The sequence below is a fragment of the Littorina saxatilis genome, linkage group LG16, assembly GCF_037325665.1.
Source record: "Littorina saxatilis isolate snail1 linkage group LG16, US_GU_Lsax_2.0, whole genome shotgun sequence".
Lineage (NCBI taxonomy): Eukaryota > Metazoa > Mollusca > Gastropoda > Littorinimorpha > Littorinidae > Littorina > Littorina saxatilis.
In genome coordinates this window covers 38,574,022-38,595,817 of record NC_090260.1, presented here as the reverse complement: position 1 = coordinate 38,595,817, position 21,796 = coordinate 38,574,022, and the positions used below count along the sequence as shown (strand labels likewise).

The 21,796-nt window shown below is 39.4% G+C and overlaps 1 protein-coding gene across 1 annotated transcript in view; it reads right to left on the bottom strand.

Annotated features, from left to right (window-relative positions):
* Positions 1–21,796, bottom strand: part of LOC138949991 (protein psiF-like) — a 95,066-nt gene that overhangs the window by 47,107 nt on the left and 26,163 nt on the right. Inside the window, exons 3-5 of the mRNA XM_070321771.1 lie at positions 19,828–19,927; positions 14,240–14,303; positions 13,568–13,687 (exon numbers count right to left, since the gene is read on the bottom strand). Of these exons, the coding sequence (XP_070177872.1) occupies positions 13,568–13,687; positions 14,240–14,284 (165 nt within the window). The 5' untranslated portion in view covers positions 14,285–14,303; positions 19,828–19,927. The remainder of the gene's footprint in view (positions 1–13,567; positions 13,688–14,239; positions 14,304–19,827; positions 19,928–21,796) is intronic.

The following is a 21,796-nucleotide window of genomic DNA, read 5'->3' as shown; positions in this document are numbered from 1 at the left end:
TGCGGCAAAACAAGATATGTTTTGGATTTATTACAGACTGTTTACATAAATCACTTTGAACACATAGTCATATTCTGTCCAACCATAAAGCATAACAGAACATACAAGGAGAGAAAATTCATATGGTCTGATCAAAATATATTTATTGTAAATCCTTCTGATCGTCTAAATGTTTGCTTGGAGCATTATTTCGATCTTTTTCAGAACACGCCAACACTGTTTATTATTGATGACTGTGCAGCAGAACGTGACATTGTTAGAAAGAAAAGTGCACTAGCAAAGCTTGCATTCAGTGGACGACATGCATTAATATCAGTTTGGATATTAACACAAAAATACAATGCAGTTCTGAAAGACTTTAGAGAGCAACTCAAAACAATAACATTGTTCTATTCAAAGGACCGTGACAGTTTTGAAGAGTGTCTTCGAGAAAATGATGTCATTGAAAACAAACAGGAGAGAGAAAGAATAAAGAATAATCTGAAATCTTCTAAGCACTCGAAACTGGTTTTAAAAACTGATCAACCAGTTCAGTATGTATGTTTGTAGAAATCCTTGCTAAGTTCTTGTCAAGTTCTTACTCAAGTTCTTACCAAGTTCTTACTCAAGTTCTTGTCAAGTTCTTGTCAAGTTCTTACCCAAGTTCTTGTCAAGTTCTTACTCAAGTTCTTGTTAAGTTCCTACCTAAGTTCTTACTCAAGTTCCTACCTAAGTTCTTGTTAAGTTCCTACCTAAGTTCTTACTCAAGTTTAATTACTAGATTTTAATTTTATTCTGCATCAAAATAAAATGAACTGTGATGAATTGCTGATGCAGACTGCTACAGATATTGAAATCTGTGACAGTAGGACTATACCTGATAAAAAAGAAAGATTGTATTCACTTGCTGTTTGTGGAAAAACAAAACACTACCTTGGGCAGCAGTTAACTGTGGAAGAAGTACAACATCTTTCCTCAGAAGATATAGAAAAGTATCATGGACGGTATGAATCAGTGCTTGGTTCTAAGATGGTTAGAAGTATTGGACAGACTGTTATAGGTTTGTACACAAAGATTTTTGGACATTTTACACCTCTCGACTCGGAGGAAGACTTAACACATGATCTAACTCATGACCCTGTTGTTTCCAAGTCCCTCGAATCTCTTGCCTGTGGCCTGTATTATCGATTTGGTGCTTTATTAGTACCATTTGTTGCTGGATTAATTACTTTCAAACACATTAATTTTCAGAATAAAAAAGATGACGGATCAGTTGAAGCAGACAGTGGAGCAGACGAAAATACCAGAAGTGAACACAGTGACAAAGAAACCTGGTAGAGTAGAAGCAGGAAAAAAACTAGCCGAATGGAACAGACAAAAAAAGTTAAATCAAAAGGCAAAGCAGAACATTATGTCTGAAGTTGAGCAGACACCAAACATTCCTGAAGTGACTAAGGTCACACAAACTGATCAAGAATTAAAATCTTCATTTCTATCATACAGAAAAGTAGCTGTAGCAGCTGTTGTTGGAGGAGGTGGATACTTGCTTTACAAACTTTGGCAAGGCAAATATAAAGTGTCAGAAACACCAAAATCAGAAACACCAAAATCAGAAACACCAAAACCAACAAACAAAGCAGTACAAACAATAACAAAGCCCACAGTAGTACCTGCAGTGGATTCATTTCATATGGAATAATTTTAATATTTTAATTTTGATAACATAAAAATGAGTTCTGAAAAGACAATAGTTAATCTAGTTTATCACGCTGCAGTGATTGGAGGCTTGAGTGTAGGTTACACAATGCTGGGTAAAAGTCTCCTCAGAATGAAACCAGCCGACTTGGGAAAGTTAGACTTCGAAGACGGTGCTAAACTAATTGGTGTTGTGACAGCTTCCTTTGCAACAAAAGACTTCCTGGTGAAGCAAGGAATTATTCCAGAAAATATAAACATGTAAGACAATAAAATGGCTAGCTTGGTTATGATGGTGGGAGGTGCGATTGTAAATGCGCTTGCATTTTCTGGCAGCAACTATTTGTTTTCTAAACTGCAAAATGGTGAAGAGAGGGAAAGGCACAACAAAGCCATGGAACAACTGGCGAAAGCACAGGATGAATACGAGAAGAAACGAATTGCGCAGTTAGACTTTATGAATGATAAACTCAGGCAGCAAGGACATGCAAACAAAACCTTTGCCAATGTTGATGCAGCCATTCAAGAATACTATCTTGTAACTGGAAAGAAAATGAAGACAAGTGCTCCTCCAAAACTGGGTGACTTTTATCAGCCTTCAGAAGAGCAGAAGGTGGGCGAGATTGTTTTCATTGTTATTGGTATGGCTGTTGTTTACTTTATTGCGCGTGCTGTCAAATCTTAATATTCTGTCATTTAAAAAACCATGAGTGATGCTTTGTTATCTAAAATATATTATTCCCCAAAAGGATACTGGAAAGGAAGAACTGCTATTGACAAGCTCAGTGACGCAGCAGGTGTTTCTCAAGATATAGCAAAGAAATGGTTGTCAAAGCAGGCAGTTTGGCAGATCTATTTACCTGCACCAAGAAAAATTACACGACCACACTTTGTTAACATTAAACCGAATGACACTCATCAAATAGACCTGCTGTATTTACCGCATGACACAGTCAGAAGGAAGAAATATAAGTATGCACTGACTGTAGTTGATGTTGCAACAAGATACAAAGATGCTGAACCGTTGACAGAGAAAAGTGCTATAGCTACAGCTGTTGCCCTGCAAGAAATTTACAGACGTGGACCACTAAAGTATCCCAGAATGATTCAGTGCGATGATGGTAAGGAGTTTAAAGGAGCTGTCAACCAGCTTCTGTTAAAACATCATGTTACAGTGAAGAGAGGTATTCCAGGAAACCACAGGTCACAGGCTATTGTTGAGAGCTTTAACAAACAGTTGGCAGAAAAACTGTTTTCATATCAGTACCATCAGGAATTTTTGGACACAGAAAGTAAATTGCGTAACACTGAATGGGTCAAAAGATTACCATCAGTACTTAGAGCAATGAATCTGGAGGTATTTAAAGCTACAGGGTTAAGACCAGTTGATGCAATCAAACAGAAAACAATACCTGTTGCTCCAAAGTCAACAACACCAGTGGCATTACTACCTTTCAATCAGAAAGTCAGATATTTATATGCACCCGGTGAAGCTGAGGGTGACAGCAGGAAGCGTGCAACGGATCCAATCTGGAGTATTGACATTCATGAAATCAAGAGAGTAGTAGAGACAAATCCACCTATATATTACTTGAGAGAACCAGCACCGCAAAGAGCCTTTGTAAAAGAGGAATTACAATTAGTTCCACGTGGTACAAATGTTAAATGATTTTTTATTTCAGATTTTATAGTGTTAACAAAATTGGAAGCTCTGAGAAAGAATTGCAACTTCATTTTTTTAATTTATATTTTTATTTTGAGTTATAAAATCAAACTCACAGCGATGGAAGACTCTGTATTAGAATCTTTATCGACAGTATTTGACACCGTTGAATTACAAGTAACGGATCCTCAAAATGTGCAGTCCAGTGTGCAAGACGCCATTGAACAAATTCCAAACAATTTGTTGATTGAACCTCCAGTAAAAGCGCAGATAGTCAGTTTAATAAAATACAAAACAGTCAGTGATGAGGTGCTAGAAGTTCATGTTTCAACCAGACAACTAGCACTTAATTCTATGGCAGAATTGAATGGAAACTGGGCAGATGAAATGATGAAACGGTTTGAGCAAGCTGCAGAGGATGCAAAGATGAAAGGATCCGGATGGTCAGAAGGTGAAATTCTAAAAATAGAATTGAAGCTAAGTAAATTTGCCCCCATCAGAGGTAGAAGTTACATACCTTTACCTCCTGCTCTTGTCAAAAAACGTGCTGTGCTGAACATAAAGAATGATGATGACAAATGTTTTATGTGGTGTGTTCTGGCAAGACTGTACAGTGTAAAGAAAAATGCAGAAAGAGTGTCGAACTATCATGCATACAGAAATAAACTAAACTTTACTGGTATTGAATTTCCTGTCAGCATTACAAGCATTGACAAATTTGAACAGCAAAACAAACCCATCACCGTAAATGTTTACACGTGGGATGAGGAAGATGAACTGAAACCAGTCAGAATATCAAAGAACTCACCAACGATTGGTGATTGTGATACTAACCATGTTGACATGTTACTAATGACTGATGGTGTAAAATATCATTACACTTTGATTCGTACAATGAGTAGACTGATGGCGAGCACAAGCAATCACAATAGTAAACAAGACTTTTGTAGGCGATGTCTCTTGCGTATTCCATCAATTCATGCAGCACTTATACACAAGCAACATTGTAAGAGCGTTGATGATGCGGTTGTGAAGTTAACAACACCGCCGCCAGACAGCAAAGTGTATTTTAAGAATGTATGCAAACTACAGAAAAGTCCTTATGTTGTTTATGCTGACTTTGAATCTATCATTGTGCCATATGAAGGACCTTTACCAAAAGACCTACCTAAAACAGTAACTCTAAGTAATCATCAAGTCTGTTCATATGCATTTATTGTTGTTAGTTCAGATGGTAAACATTCTAAACCGCAATTGTACAGAGGACCTAATGCAGCAAAGAACTTCTTACAGCAAATGAACCAAGTGCGAAATGACTGCTCCAAACAACTGAATCTTTCAGACATTGTTATGAAACCTGAAGACCAAGAACAGTTTAACTCTACCACACAGTGTTGGATATGCGAACAAAGTCTAACACCAAACACAGACAATCCAATAGTAAGAGATCATGATCATGTAAGTGGGCAGTTCCGAGGAGCAGCACACAGCAAATGTAATCTACAATTAAAGTTTGATCCTAAGACTTGGAAGCTTCCAATCTTCTTCCATAACTTGCGCGGTTATGATTCACATCTGATCATGCAGGCAGTAACTGATGAATACAAAGCAAGATGCATTGCGCAGTCTTCAGAAAAGTACATGGCCTTTACTCTGAATAGTTTACACTTCTACGATTCTGCTCAACATCTGATGGGAACACTTGAGTCTTTATCTTCATCACTAACTGCTTTCCCAATCACATGTAAGTACTTTGACAGTGACTTAGTTAGAAAGGGAGTCTATCCATATGAATACATGGATTCGTGGGAGAGGTTTGATGAAGATGAGTTACCACCAAAGGATGCTTACTTCTCACGGCTGAAGGGTAAAGGTATAAGTGACGAAGACTATGAACACGCTAAGACTGCATGGAATAAATTAGGATGTAATACAATGGGTGATTATCATGATCAATATTTGTTGGCTGATGTTTGTTTACTTGCAGATATATTTGAGAATTACAGAAGAACATGTATGAAGCACTACAATCTAGATCCTTCACATTACATATCTGCACCAGGCATGAGCTGGGATGCATTTCTTAGATTTACAGGAGTAAAGATTGACTTGCTATCAGATCTTCCTACACTTCAGATGATTGAAAATGGACTACGTGGAGGAATCAGTATGGCTTCACACAATTACTGCAAAGCCAACAACAAATACTTGGACGACTTTGATCCTATGAAACCTTCTAATTACATCATGTATCTAGATGCAAACAATTTGTATGGTTGGGCAATGTGTCAGACGCTTCCACTTCGGAACTTTAAGATCTATTCAGGACCATTTTCACAATGTGTTGTGATGACAATATTAAAAGCAGGCCCAGACAGTCGAAAGGGATGGATACTAGAAGTTGACTTAGACTATCCACTATCACTTCATGATCTACATAATGATTATCCTTTAGCGGCTGAGAGGTTAAAAGTAAACCCAAGAGAACCTCCAAAGCTGGTGCCCAATCTGTTTCACAAAAAGAAGTATGTGTGTCACTACAGACTGTTACAGTTTTACATTAGACATGGATTAATTTTGAAGGCTGTTCATCGTATAATTTTATTTGATCAAGAACAGTTTATGAAACCTTACATCATGAAAAACACAGAACTGAGAACCAAAGCCGCTGATGCATCAGAGAAAGACTTTTTTAAACTGATGAACAACAGTTGCTTTGGTAAGACAATGGAAAACCCACACAAGAGAAAGGATGTTAGACTTGTTACAAGAGAAAATGAGGCCATCAAGCTGACATCCAAACCACAGTATCAAGACTTTAAATACTTTCATGAACAGCTGTATGGTATCTTAATGAAAAAACTTGTAGTTAAGCTTGACAAACCAGTATTCATAGGCTTTACTGTGCTAGAGTTGTCAAAACTGTTGATGCTTGAGTTTTTGTATGATTATTTGAAACCAAGATATCCCAAATCGAGAGTACTTTACACAGACACAGATTCATTCTTACTTGACATTCCAGCGGATGACATTTACAAAGATCTAGAAGCTGAAAGTCCTGCAGTAAAAGGAAAAGATTCTTTTTATGACACTTGCGACTACCCTAAAGAATCACCATTGCACTCAAATGTTAACAAGAAGGTTATTGGAAAGATGAAAGATGAAATGAATGGGAAGATAATTAAGGAGTATGTTGGATTGCGTGCAAAGATGTACAGTGTTGCAAGTGAGAAAGGGGTGGTTAAAAAAGCAAAGGGTGTAAGCAAACAGGTTGTAAAGTCGAGCATATCGCATGATAACTACAAGGAAGCACTGTTTCAGAAGCGAGTGTTTCACCATGACAACCCTAAGATCAGTTCCGCGCTTCATCAGATCAACACAACTATTGTAAACAAGAAATCTTTAGATGCTAATGACACAAAGCGCGTTTATTCATCACCAGAATATTCTTATGCAATTGGACACTGGAGAACAAACGGATGCGGCTCCAAATAGTCTGAGTGTGTAATAAGAATTTTTGTCAATCGGGAAAACCCGCTATGACAGCTTTGTTTTGACTGCAGCGGGGGAGAGGAAGTTGCTTGCGTTTGGGAAGTGTTTGTGAAAGGGGAGAAGGCTTTGTTGAGTTTCAAAGCAGCCACCAAGTACACTTGTCAAAGCTTGAATCAATAAACAAGTCATTTGCATAAAGTGCACTCGGCGGCCGCCCGAAGGCAGCCTTTGAAGCGAAGCGAAGCGAAGCGAAGCAGGGTGTTGACCTATTTTGGCGCAACTGGCAGTTGCGTGACCTGATTGCAGTGTTAGCTCTAACTCTTTTTTCCTACTCTTGTGATTGCTGTTGATGTATATTTGGAACCATTGACGTCACTTTCTCAGCCCAATCGCGAAGCAGGGTGTTGACCTATTTTGGCGCAACTGGCAGTTGCGTGACCTGATTGCTGTTGATGTATATTTGGAACCATTGACGTCACTTTCTCAGCCCAATCGCGAAGCAGGGTGTTGACCTATTTTGGCGCAACTGGCAGTTGCGTGACCTGATTGCAGCCTACTCTTGTGATTGCTGTTGATGTATATTTGGAACCATTGACGTCACTTTCTCAGCCCAATAAAGCCTGATATCCTCATTCTTTTCAAACATGGTTTTGAGTTCTTTTCTCATGTTGAAGACTTCATAAAAAGACATCCCAACTGTGCTGAATTTGGCTCTGTATGGAAATAGTAAACGGGCAATCTCCCTCAATCTCCGTGCATACGTAGAAGAAATTTTAACGTTTCTTTCCAACCAGCCATCCCAGGTCTCATTATGAATGCCTTGTTCTGCTTCATAAAACTTAAATGCGATTTCTAGAACCATTCCATATTGCAAATTGAAGCCCATTGAAGTTGCCTCCTGTCTTTGTATGTGTCTATATCCCTCAACTAACTTTTCAATGGCACTTGCTGATGATGTGATATCTTCCGGATTAAAAAAGAACACTTCCTTCCTAACTTTCATGCTTACATCAACAATTTTTGACTTTAAATATTCGTGGAGTTCATTGAACGTCATTGTTGTTTTGGTTTTCTTTGGTTTTCCTCCATACAAATCTGAAAGTTTCCGTTTTGGGCGTGAAGGAAATTTAGGTAGTTTTCCACTCGGAGATGGCCCTTCATTTTTCATTTGCGATAATACTTCAACAAAATTGTTGAGGTAACTGAGGTGCTCTTCAATAGTTAAAAACTGCTCAGAATTCCATTCACTCAATGATTCCGGTATATCCATAGTTGGTGAATGTAAAATTAAAGTTGATGACTGTGTTGAAAAATCTAATAGATTTTGATGAGCAACTTGTGATTCAAGAATTTCTCTCTCTAATTCTTCAGAAATGCTATCTTGAGACATAAATATTTAGCAAATATAGTGACAGTAAAAACACTTCTCTCACAGAAAACACAACCGCACGGCAGGCGAGTCCGGAATGAAATGACAAAATCACCAGGCTATGTTACAATCAATACCAAGTGTTGGGCGGACGTGACGTAACTGTTGCTATCACATGATTTAATCTTGTCTTGCCATTGGAGGAATATAGAAGACAGGCTTGCTGTTTGTTTTTACCAGATCAATACGGTAGTTATGGCAGATTGGATCAATACGCACGCTGGCTGCAACTAGTTAATATTTCAATGGAAACTAAATTTAGCGTTGCACAGAGAGAAAGGGAGAATGTACGTTCTGGGTTACTGATTCCGACAGACCCGGCATTGGTTCAAAACAACCTTACTTTACTGTATTTTTTTTGTATGGATTTATGCAGTATTTTTCTGATTTTGTCGCATGTTTCATTTTAGTAAAAGTTTAGTCCAGAAGCCTATTTTGCGTTAATATTTAGGGTCTGTCGGAATCGGTGAGCCAGAACGTACATTCTCCCTTTCTCTGTTATACAGGGTAGGGGTCAAGCGAGTCGTGATTGCAGGCAAACGTCTCTTCAACATGCTACAAAAATCGTAAAAATGCATATTTTTTAACAAGGTAAAGACAGTTTTGGCGAAAGAAATTCTGAACCAAAAAGATCCTTTCATCGCTCTATTGGTGTGACAGAGTGATTATTTTGTCTGTTGTAATTATTGTGTATGTTAAATGTAATATTATTATTGTAGCTTAATGGTTTGATTGTTTAACACACACACACACATACACACACACACACACACACACACACACACACACACACACACACACACGCACACACACACACACACACACACATATATATACACATGTGTGCGCACGCTCGTACACAAACGCGAACGCACACGCGGATGAGGTTTTTTTTTAAAAGTAAACACAAACATACTTATTCACACAGAAATACCAACACAAACGTGTGTTTTATTGCGCGCGCGCGTGTGTGTATGTGTGTCCGTGTGTGTGTGTGTGTGTTTGTGTTCGTGTGTGTGTGTGTGTGTGTGTGTGTGTGTGTGTGTGTGTGTGTGTGTGTGTTTATGTGTGTATTTCTCTCTCTCTCTCTCTCTCTCTCTCTCTCTCTCTCTCTCTCTCTCTCTCTCTCTCTCTCTCTCTCTCTCTTTTGACGTCACATACAAGTTTGACGTGTTATTATGAGTTATTTCTAATATGCTGACTGTTAGCAAATGATAACAAGACATGTCGAGAAAAAAGATATCAAAATGAGCCTTTAGGCGAATTTTGATAGCGTTTTCGAGACATGTCTTGTTATCATTTGCTAACAGTCAGCATATTAGTAATAACGGTTTTATTATCCGTGCGTGGTAACAAACATAATACCCGAAGCGACCCTGCAAGTAAAGTGTCGCCATTTTGGCTTGGTTGGTTACAAGGTAAACAGCGCAAACAAAACAAACATCCAGCACACTTTCAGCTTTCAAGTAATCTTTCCCAAAAAGTTTAATTCACAACGTGTCCCTTCTTTTCTGTGCATAGTATCATAAAAACACTCAACAACAACAAAAAACCAGAAGACAGACTCGAAAATGCTAACAAACAGAAAGTCCGAAATTGGAACGGACAGTTCTCGGAAGAGCCATCTCAAATGTTGCACATTTGTGTTGCGCATGCGCAGTTGAATGCGGTTAAATGTCGGTGGAATTGAATGTTGATCGTTGCATGCAAGAGGTCACAGTGATGGAACATTGGCGGATTTAGTCTCGTTGGAGGCATGGCAGGTTCGTATTCCGGATCAAAAATAGCTGCTACCTCGTCGTTGCTGAGTTCCACGTCCTGTCGGATCGTCTGCTGGCTTGTGACAGTCGCCGATGCAACGAGACGACCCCGTTCGATTCTACTTCCCGTCGAAGTTTTGGCTGGTTCTTCCCGCGAAGTATGACTTGGGAGCAGTGCCAACTGCCTATTCTCTGTGAGCTGGGACGACATAGCAGCTGCCATCTCTAGTTTTTTGGCGGTGGATGTTTTTTTGTACGGTTGCAGGGAGTTAGATCTAACAGTTTTGTGACCGGTGACACTGATAATGTCAATTGGACTGAAGTTCTTGTCTGCGAGTAGTGTTGCACCCGTCGTTCGCACGCTGTGGTTTGTGTAGATCTATATCTGCGACAATTGACACAGCTCACTTCTTCATAGTGAGGACGCCCATGGGTCTGTTGTCATACCATGTTTCGTCATCTCCATGGAACGTTTTGACACGGAATTGCCAAAGATGCTCACACTTTGGATTTAGCAGAGACAGGTACTTGTAGCTGTACACTTACAGGACAGCTGCTGTCCCCAGTCTCTGGCATGACTCCAGTCACAAGTTCTTCGTCTCCAGTTCTGTGATTCTTGGTAAGTTCATCAAACCGTTTGATTACGTATTGTTTCCCTGTTGTTTGATCCATCTTCACTTCGAAGGTGTCTTTCGTCATTGGCTCACGTAAGTGTAGCCTATGCGATGGTAAACTTTGTCTGTCTGTGCGTGCGTGCGTATGTATGTATGTATGTGTGTATGTCTGTGGTAGAAACTTTAACATTTTTGGCTAAACACCGAAATACTCGTTTCACGTGGTTAATTTTCAAGCACCATCTTCAAATTATTGAAGCAATGATCAACATTGTGTCGGCATGTGTGTAGTTAAAGCGTGTATCCAAAGAAAACGGGTGGTGGGGGGTTTTGAAGGGGTACAAGCAGTTGACTGATTTGTGTCGTGTTTGGCATGTAGACGGCAGGTCAGGTGTCAAGATCAGGTCAGGGGTCGCGCGAAGGATTGTGGTCCAGTTCTCACCTCGCCGATTCGCCGGGGAAGACGATTTCATGTTGTTCGGTTTCTAAGCTCCAGAAAAGTAAATAAAGAAGATACCAAAGGGAGATTTCCTACAATTTGATCTGCACAGCGTGTTTCCAATGTCCACGCGAGGAAGAGCTGTCGAAAGCGCGGCAGTCAGTGTCGATCTTGCAGCCGTATCCCGGTAAGTTCAGAGACAGACTGTCTAGTGTCTCCCACTCTGATAACGTGTCACCTACTGTTAATCCGTTTTGTTTTAATTTCTTTTTATTTCAGCAGACACGGCTGTCAAACACAGTGCTAGGCAGTCACCTCTAGTGAAATGAGTTGATCTAGTCTTAAGTACTTTGCAACAACTTCCTTGAACGTGAAAGACAGTTTTTGAATGCTAGATCTGCATCGCGTTTCATTCCAGACTCGATCCTCTCTTTGATTGTAGATCTACTGTTTGCTGTTTACGCACTATCATATGATTCGCTATGTAACGTTTGGTAAGCTTACCTTGCAACAGCTTTCTTGTCTTTGTTGGCATTTTTGGCTGTGTTGACCGTCAGAATTATTTTAAGAACCAGGCGAGTTGATATGATGCGTTAGTTTTAACTGTGTGTGTGTGTGTGCGTGTGTGTGTGTGTGTGTGTGTGTGTGTGTGTGTGTGTGTGTGTGTTTGTGTGTGTGTGTGTTACATAGTGAGTGAGTTTGTGTTATGTTACTGTTTGTTGATTTCTTACGGGAGCCTTGAAGGCTTCGCCTCTTGTTTTTTCAAAGTTTTCCAGGCCCCGTCTAAAAAAATAAAACCGGACATCTAACTGAACCTTGTTCAAAAGGCCAGTGGGGGTGTTGGGAGACATGAATTTTGATGCGTATATGTTTTTTAGATCTTCTTGATTGATGGCAGGTTTGTTTGCCATGTTGCCAAAAGCACATAGGTGTAGTCTGCTACTGACAGCACCAAAAAGAGTTGCTTCCCTTTACTCAGTATTAAACTTACTTGCCATTCTATTTCCCTCCCACCGACAGAATTTGCTTTTTAGCACATTTTACACAGTAAATTGCATGAGAAAAATGTCAAAAAGGGACATTCAGTAGAACAATTCACCCTGATGTTTTTTATATTAATTTGTATTTTGTCGTGGTGATTTTTAAGGGTCCCGCCTTGAACGTTATAACATTTAACAGGTCACCTAGAATCAGTCCTGATTGGTCACATAGCCATAAAGGGCACTAGAATGATAATAAATCAAACTATCCGTCGCGATATAACCCTTCGTGGTTGAAAACGACGTTAAACACCAAATAAAGAAAGAAAGAAAATCTCAAACTATTGTGAGGGGTTTTGAGCCCGGAATTGTTTGTTTGTTTGTTTGTTTATTTGTTGTTTAACGTCCAGCCGACTACGCAGAGCCATATCAGGACGAGGAAGGGGGGGGGGGGGTGAAGGGGGCCACTTGTCAAGCGATTCCTGTTTACAAATGCACTAACCCATTACTTGTGTCCCAGCAGGCTTTAGTAAAACTAAATTAATACCTACTGGAAGATTACCAGTTTCCAGTATGTTAAAATAGGCTTAACCTATCTACTGCTGGACTTACATCAAAACACTAACAGATTAAACTATACATGAATCGCGAGACAAGCGGCAAGAGAAGAGATTTTTGGAAAAAATACAGGTGAATGAGCAAGAAGGCAGAAAAAAGAAAAGAATTCATGAAGAAAAAGAGAGCATGACAGGAAAGAGGAACCAAAAATCTACCTAACAGCAAACTAGAAAGCTTCTGCGGTTCCAAAAACAGGAGGGGCCTTTAATTTCATAACCGCAGTGCCCCACTGCGGGAAGCCCGGAATTGCATTCTAAAAATTATGTTCAGAATAGGGATCCCGTCTGTTATTGTGCGTACTTTCGCATATCCAAAATAATGACAAAAACGATGTGGCTTGTTGTCAGACCTGCATTTTGTGTTGGTCCCAGGGGGGCATATCGTTTTCAGTTTCATCTTTATGGACCAAGGCCGAATGTGCGTACATGTGTATATATGCGTTTCCGTGTGCCTGGGCGCATATGTTACCAACTGAAGGTTAACACGCATTTTTCAGTTTGAAAATGAGATAGTTACAGTAGATATGTGTTTTGTCAATTGATCCTGTGAACAGCAAGCATTTTAAATATCCTCTGGATCATGCCAACAAGCACGAACAAACATTGAACGTTTGAATATGTATGTTCAATGAAGGAGTCTTATACACAGAAGTAGACTACAACAAACAATTACTGGCAACACGTTTCAGGAACACTAACACATGTCAACGGCACACTGTCATCATCAACTTACACGTTTGACACACCTCAGTGCCCGGCAGGTGGTGCACTGCTTGCCTTGAACCGGGATGCCCAATATATGTCCTTGGACACTTAAAAAAAACATCACAAACTGTGGCAAGCAAAACGTTCCACGAATGCTGACACGTGACAACGGTACCCTGCCATCAACAACTTACAGGTCTTGCTGTACAGTTCTGTGCACGGCAGTTGGTGCACTGCTTGCCTCTGGTATGACAAGGACATCTGCTTGTGTTGCACTGTGACTCCTCTTTGCACCTGCAGCACCTGAAGCGTGACTGAAAGATCAACCATAACATTAATAACACCGACTGGGGATTCCCAAATTTCTTTTCAAGGGATGTAGGATTACCAAATTGACCACTTTGTTACTTCTGGTTCAGCTTGCCTTCATCTCTTTGCATGGGATATCGCCTCGGATTTTTACTGTGCGCTTTTTGATTACAAGTTTGCAAATGCTCCTTACGGCTAAGAGGGACTACTTGAATGTGTATCGATGCGCCTGCCTGGCAAGTGTCTATTTCATAGATTACCGGTGTTCTTTGAGAATTAACCTGACAAATCACAATATGTGTTACATCCTAAACCCATCTTGATTGAATTACAATAATTGGTTTCACACACACCCCTACACACACATAAATAAACACACATGCGCACTTACAAGCATGCACGTCGACATTCACACACGCAGACGTTGCCACACACACACACACACACACACACACACGCACGCACGCACGCACACACGCACGCACACACACGCACACACGCACACACGCACGCACACACACACACACACACACACACACACACAAATAAAGACTTACCCCCCAGAAAGAACGGAAACGCTCTGATCCGAAAGGAGTTGCCATTTCGCTGTTTGTTTGTGACCTGAAACAGCATGTGCATTAATGACATTAATTTAAAAGCACTGAGACACCTTTTGTACCCCATTCCCTCCTTCCTCCCCCCCCCCTAAAAACACACACACACAAAACAAACACAACAAATTATACTCCTGCTATCTAATTTAAACTTCCCTTGCCTTTAAAGGCATTGAACTTGGCTGTCTTGCACATTTTTCGGCACAAAGATGACTGTAACAAGGGTCTGGCGACAGCCGCTTAAATAAAGGTATCTCTACAATAGATTCGATACGTACAGTACCAACTACTAATTCGAGAACAAAACCAGGATAGGTTTAATTTACGTTCTTTCGGGTGGGCATCCAAGAAGAAAGTCTAGTTATTATTGATTTAGAACAGGTTGTTTTCTATGGCTTTCTTGCGTATTTCTTGTGTTATATAATTCCTAATGATGCAGGTATCAATCGCGTGAGTGGTTAAAAACATGAGCTTTTTACTTCCATTCGGTGGGGTTTCATGACAAAAAACGCTGTTTGTTTTCAGGAATATCCCGGTGGATTGCTTACAAACTTTATTTTATACGATGCCTGCATACACGAGGTACTTCAGAAAACATTTCTGAATATAGAACGCGTGTATACATACGTATGGTATGTAATCTTCCTGAAATCTGACATTGGACTTTCACCCAACAAATCCTGACTTCGTAATGCATACAGAAAAACACATGCAAATATTCAACTTCTGTTCATTAAAGTTTCTTAGAAAACGATGTAACAAGTGTAGGCTCCATTTGTCCATCTAAGTGTTCTATTCGTTTGTAAAGTTGTTTTTCTTTTTGTGATATATGTACTGTATTGACCAGTCAAGCCGGAATTTCATATACAGCAGGATAGCATTGGAGGCAGATATCGAGAGATTAGAAGCACGTGCACTAGGGGTAAAAGAAACACAATGAGAGATACATTCATTCATCATAAAGTATAGAAAAGTTCATGCGTTCATCTGCAACGCAGAACAGAAACCAAAGGTATTAGAATTAGGTTGAATGTTACAGATGTGCTTTTTGGTATTAAAGGTAACAGCAAAAATATGAAGAAGATTAATCATATTATTTTAATCGCAAAGATGTGCGTGAGCATTTAAAAAAAAAACGTTTCACGATTAACACTGGAAATTATTTTTGGAAATCATGTTGTTTTGAGATTTCGTTAGTCTGACGTTTTATTAATTAGAAACAAATTGTGTATTGTCTCTGATTTAAGGTAAAGCATGTAAATGAGAAAGTATGTGTACAAACAGAAAACACACAGTTACCATGTTTGTTATCACGTGTTTATTGATTGATTAAAATTTTGGAGAAAAAAAAAGCCAAAAAAAAACAACCAAAGGTAACTTCTCGATTTCAAAGTAAATAATTTCTGTCACTTTCCACAATCTGTAAAGTTTTTTTCCCGGCAATAGATTCATTTAAAGTCTTAGACAGAAAACCGCTACAACAGAATTCACGCCGTCGATCCAAATATTCTTAGTATGCTCCCCCTAACTTCATGTTTGTGGAAACGACGCGAAACAAAGTTGAGTCTCATTCTAAAACGCATTACAAAAGATACTTTTCGTCAATTGTGTCGCTTGATTTTGATAGCACTGCTTGCTAATGTACTAAACAAACTACATGCTTTCAGATGTCTACTTTGGATGGCATTTCGAAGAGCATTTACACGATTTGTGCTGTAAGAAGTAATTTGTTAATCTATTTTTATCTTTCCCCATGTTTAACTCAAGGCAGCAGTTATTGTGCTTCGATCTGTTTATCCAGGGATATTCTTTAATCTAAAACACTTGCTTTGTACCACCAATGATAATTTCAAAGCTTTCCATCTTTCTATATCTGGACGATTAATTACGACGCTCGGAATGTTATTGATACACTCCCCCGACAACCTTTGATACGCTCCCCCTATAAGTGATTTCTTTTCTGAGTACGGTCCCCCGACAGTTTACGTTTGCTTTCCGTACAGTTGTCGGCTTGGTTAACTCCCTAAGAGAAGGGTATTTCGTGTCGAACTTCAACATAAACACGCTTATATATAAGTAGAGGTTACACAACGAGTCTCAGTTGATAGTAACAATATAGGTCGAAGTTAGCTGATCATGAAAAATGCAAGCTTGCAGTATTTAACTGAAGCTCGCATTTTTCATGATCCGCAAACTTCGACCACTATTTTTACATTTAGTCAAGATTTTACTAAATATTTTAACATAGACGGGGAATCGAGATGAGGGTCGTGGTGTATGTGTGTGTGTGTGTGTGTGTGTGTGTGTGTGTGTGTGTGTGTGTGAGCGATTCAGAGAAAACTGCCGGACCGATCTTCACGAAATTTCACATGAGAGTTCCTGGGTATGATATCCCCGGACGTGTTTTTATTTGTTCGATAAATGTCTTTGATGACGTCATATCCGGCTTTCCGTGAATGATGACGTCATATCCGGCTTTCCGTGAAAGTTGAGGCAGCACTGTCATGTCCAAATTATTTGAAATTTTGGTCAAGCAATGTTCGAGGACGTCCGGACTATGGGATTGATTTTCAGCTCGGCAGCGTAAAATTTAGTTAATTAGTTTGCTCATTAAAGTTGTCATTAAAATCGAATTTTTGCTAACAGATTTAAAAATGATTGCATCGTATTCCTCAATTTAACCTGAATTCAAAAACATAAACATATGTCATGTTTACTCTAAAAATGTGCTCAGAATGACAGAAAATAGGTTAAGTAAGTACTGCGTTTGGCTTCATAGTACTTCCATACGAATCACTATCACTAATCGATCGATGTTAAAAAATAAAAAAACCCGCACTTTTTTGTTTCTAGTTATAGCCTCATCGTGTAGACCAGACACTTGGCCACAAATAGCACCTGTTTTTTTTTTAAAGAAATCATCACGTCGATTCCGTGCGAATGAGCTTTTGCCAAACAACCCTTTTTAACACTGTCTAAGTGATCTTTGCTCGAACAATTTAGTCTTAAACGCTTAGGTAAATAATTACAATTAAATGGTGTTGTTGAGAAATGAATTTCCTCCAAACATGTCTTTACTTTGTTAAAAAAAAACATGCATTTCTACGATTTTTGTAGCATGTTTGCCTGCAATCACGACTCGCCCTGTATAACACAATTTATGAACAAGTAAAAAATATAAAAACGATTAAAAACTATGCATTTATCTATAAAATATCCTCTACGAATCTGTTTTTCTTTTTGATTTACCTTATCTGGTTCATAGTTTACGACAATTTGAAAATGACGAAAAATCACTCGCAACAGTGGGCGCGAATAAGTTGCGTTTCTTTTGACGGGGACTGTACAAATGGAGCTGTCAGCAGTGACTTTAGACAGCTTTTTGAACGTTACTCGCGAAGAAGAGGTCACAACGGAGCCTTTGATGACGCCAACTCACATTGAAACTGCGGGTGTTTGTTTGCAGTTGTGCGCAGAGTGTGGAAAAAGGTACAAGCACAAAGAGACCTTAGAAGACCACAGAAGAGATGTTCACGGTTGCGAAAGTCGGAAAAAGGTTTCTCGCAATGGCGGCATTTTAACTTTGATCCGTCCATTTTACCAGGAGAGAGTGAGATCCGAAACTAAAACGGAAGTGTCTGTTAACAAAACAGCTGCCTCATGATATAGGTCGAGCAAAAATTAAAAATGCCTTTGTCACCTTACGCATACATTTATATTACATGTCTTTTATATCAATTACATGAATAAAAAATCGCGTGAGGCAATATTCACTCATTCAGTTGAATTATAAAAAAGCTGCCGTAAAAGATGATTGCATATGCATGGTGTATGTGTCACAGCCAAAAATTGTTTTACCAAATAAAAAGTTACCGTTTCACGAATATGCTGTTCGTGTGGCCAGAGTGTGTGAGAGATCCCTTAAACAAGCATCTATTCAGGGGCCCGAGTTGACTTTTGAATACTGCACGTTTTTTCAGGTCACGTTGTCTCTGTTGCCAGTGATGAGAAAGCTCTCGACCAGTAAGACATGTGTTGAATTTTCTGTTGCAGTCTACACGCTTTTTTTTCGTTTTGCCAATCTGACGCTTGTTTCCATTTGTGTTTGAAAACGACATTACACGGGTGATTTCCACACATTTCAACAGAAACAAAGTGCTGCATTTATTTTCTTTCAGCTTTTCGGGGCTGTGTTGTGACACACCAACGTATTGTATTGTATGGGGAGATTTATGTAGCGCTTGACGTGACGTTTTCTCTAAGCGCTTTACATATTAATTTCTGCCGTGTGAGATGGAATTGTTTACACAATATATCACGCATTCACATTGGCCAGCACACCTCAAGCCTATTAGGGCGAGCATTCACCTTTCACGGCCTTTATTCCAAGTCACATGGGTATTTGGTGGACATTTTTAGCTATGCCTATACAATGTTGCCAGGAAAGACCCTTTTGTCAATCGTGGGATCTTTAACGTGCACACCCCAATGTAGTGTACACGAAGGGACCTCGGTTTTTCGTCTCATCCGAAAGACTAGCACTTGAACCCACCACCTAGGTTAGGAAAGGGGGGAGAAAATAGCGGCCTGACCCAGGGTCGAACACGCAACCTCTCGATTCCGAGCGCAAGTGCGTTACCACTCGGCCACCCAGTCCCTATATCAACGTCTTTAGAAGATTCATCATTGTCCGGAAAACAATATTTACAATGAAAATCTCGACCGGGCCTCTTACTGTGTTTAAGTGAAAACAAATTACAAATACCAAATTATGCGTGCATGACTCGAAGCAGAAACAAAGGGGTGAAACACTTCTGTCACCCCACCTAGGTTAAGTGTACTAGAGTGCAAACAAAGTTTGATGTTTGAATGATGATGCAGTGCAGATTATGTTGACATTCAGGCACAGAAAAGCAAAGTTAACTAATTAACCAGATGTCTGTTGTTTGATAAACGTACGGCATAGGTTCACGGGGTTGTAGTTTGCTCATTAATAACTAAATTTCTCAAATTCTAAATTATTTATCTTGGGGGGGAGTGTACTAAAGCTTATACAGGGAGCATACTAAGCACAGAGACAGAATCTCGGGGGAGCGTATCAAATGCAAGTCAAAACAGTGATTTACATCACGAACAACTCTCCAGTGCTGTTATGGTTGGTAAACAAATTTAGCCGATCGAAACACAATTGAACACACAATGAATGTATACGAGCTGTACGACCACATGAAGCTTCGTTTCTCCATAGTTTATGTTTTAAGTGGAATATTCGTTGGAAAACGCAACTTTGATGCACATACTGTTTACTTGCTCTTCAATCGGACGTAAAGTTGACATTATAAAACACTCAGGGCTTACGATATAACCTTCGATGAGTAGATGCGACTAAAAAGTAAACATCCTAACTTTGTTAAAATACCTTTTATTTAATTGTTCATAGACATACTACCTAAGGCACGCATCGCAGCGACAAACAGGAAGTTAGGGGAAGCGTACTAAGAATATTTGGATCGACGGCGTGGATTTCTTACCAGTTAGTTCAGGTGTGGCTTGTTCTTATGGTCAAAACATCAGAACCAGTCACTCTTCTCCTGAGGTGCCTGTGATTCACTGTGGGGGCCGCACTGATAGCTATGAATTTACATTAAACTTTAAAATAACTGTGTTATCATACACGGTTATGTACTGGTCAACACGCACGCACTCACGAACGTAAACACACGCACCCCCACATATACACACACACACACCCACACACACACACATACACACACACTCAAACACACACACACACACACACACACACACCTACACACACCACACACACACGCACACAGACAAAAATACACACACATACACACACGCACTAGCACACACAGAGACAAAAATACAAACACACATACACATACACACACGCACACACACATACACACACACACATACGCACACACACACACGCATACACAACACACATATACACACAAACACAAACACACACACAAACACACACACGCGCACACACACACACACACACACACACACACACACACTCACACACACACACACATTAAAGGCATACACCTGGATGTGTAAAACAGTGGAATACATACATGGCCTGAATCTTACTGAAGTTGAATAGATTAACATATATCCAACATATACTATTATAAATAGCTGCAAACAAAACAAGCCAAACTATATACATTAAAAACATTCATTCAATTGTGACAGTTTAAGAGAAGGAAAATTGTGTTTCAAAAAACTATCTAGAAGTAAATAACAATTGCAAAAGGGTAGGTATTAATCCTGTCTTACAAATTAAATAATGCTAGGAACAAACAAGGACACGGTTCAAATAATAAGAAGCCTTGTGTAATCTGTAAACATTCCGGGTTATAATACAATAGTCAACGAGAGCTTCACATGAATTGCTCATTGACGAATATATGCATTGGGATTAGCGTTTTAATGAACATCTCAAAATGTAGTGCAGAGTGGTTGTGCTTCACTTCAAACATCAACGTTAATTTTAAACCCGTTTTGTTCATCATGAATGCAGAAGAGTTTTTAATCTTTGTCCTTGCCTTCCTTCTTGAAACTTCCAAGAGTTGTTAAAGGCACTAAGTTTGTGTAAAATTAACGGTGCGTCCCGCTTGCGCTTACGTGTCATTTGTGCTACGTATCGTTTGCGCTATTTTCTGTAGTGCTATCGACACAAATTGCCAAAAACAGTAGTGCTATCGGCACGTAGTGCTATTGCCACAATTCACACATGCCATTATCACTACGTCTCAATAGAACTACGTGTCGATATCACTAATTTTGAAAAACCAATGTACTGTAGCGCTACGTGTTGATAGCACTATACTACATGTTCAAACGGCAGACACTTCCCTTTGTGTGTGCGTGTGAGTGTGTATATTATATTGTCTGCATGGCTGTCTGTCGGATCTGTATGTCTGTCTGTCTCTGTCTCTGTCTTTCTGTCTCTCTCTGTCTCTGTCTCTCTCTCTCACTCTCTCTTTTTTTTCACCACGTATTTATTTCATGGTTGTTGCTGGTGTGTGTTTTCTTGTTGTTGATTTTGTTCTTCCCCCATCCCCCGTGGTTTACGCCAGCGATACGCACCCTAAAATTAACGAACCATGCAAAGAACTGGACGATATGTTCTTTGGCGTCTGAATCGTCAAGTTTGACGTTGTTTCCATGCAATATCTGTAAGTAACTTCTTTTTCCATCATACGTAGTTCTATTATATGGTTTGTATGATATAATTGAGACAATTTGAACAAAGGATATCTTGAAGTACTGGTCATCAAATAGTACACACTAGTGCTTAACAAGTTTCATTAAGTTATATATGTAGTATGCAAAGTATTGTCCAAATGTTCACACGAAGGAGCAACATGCAAATAAAGTATGGATACAACGATGAACATATTTTAAGGTTATTCAGTTTACTTTTTTGATTATGCTCTTTGGGGTTTAAAGTCTTTAAAA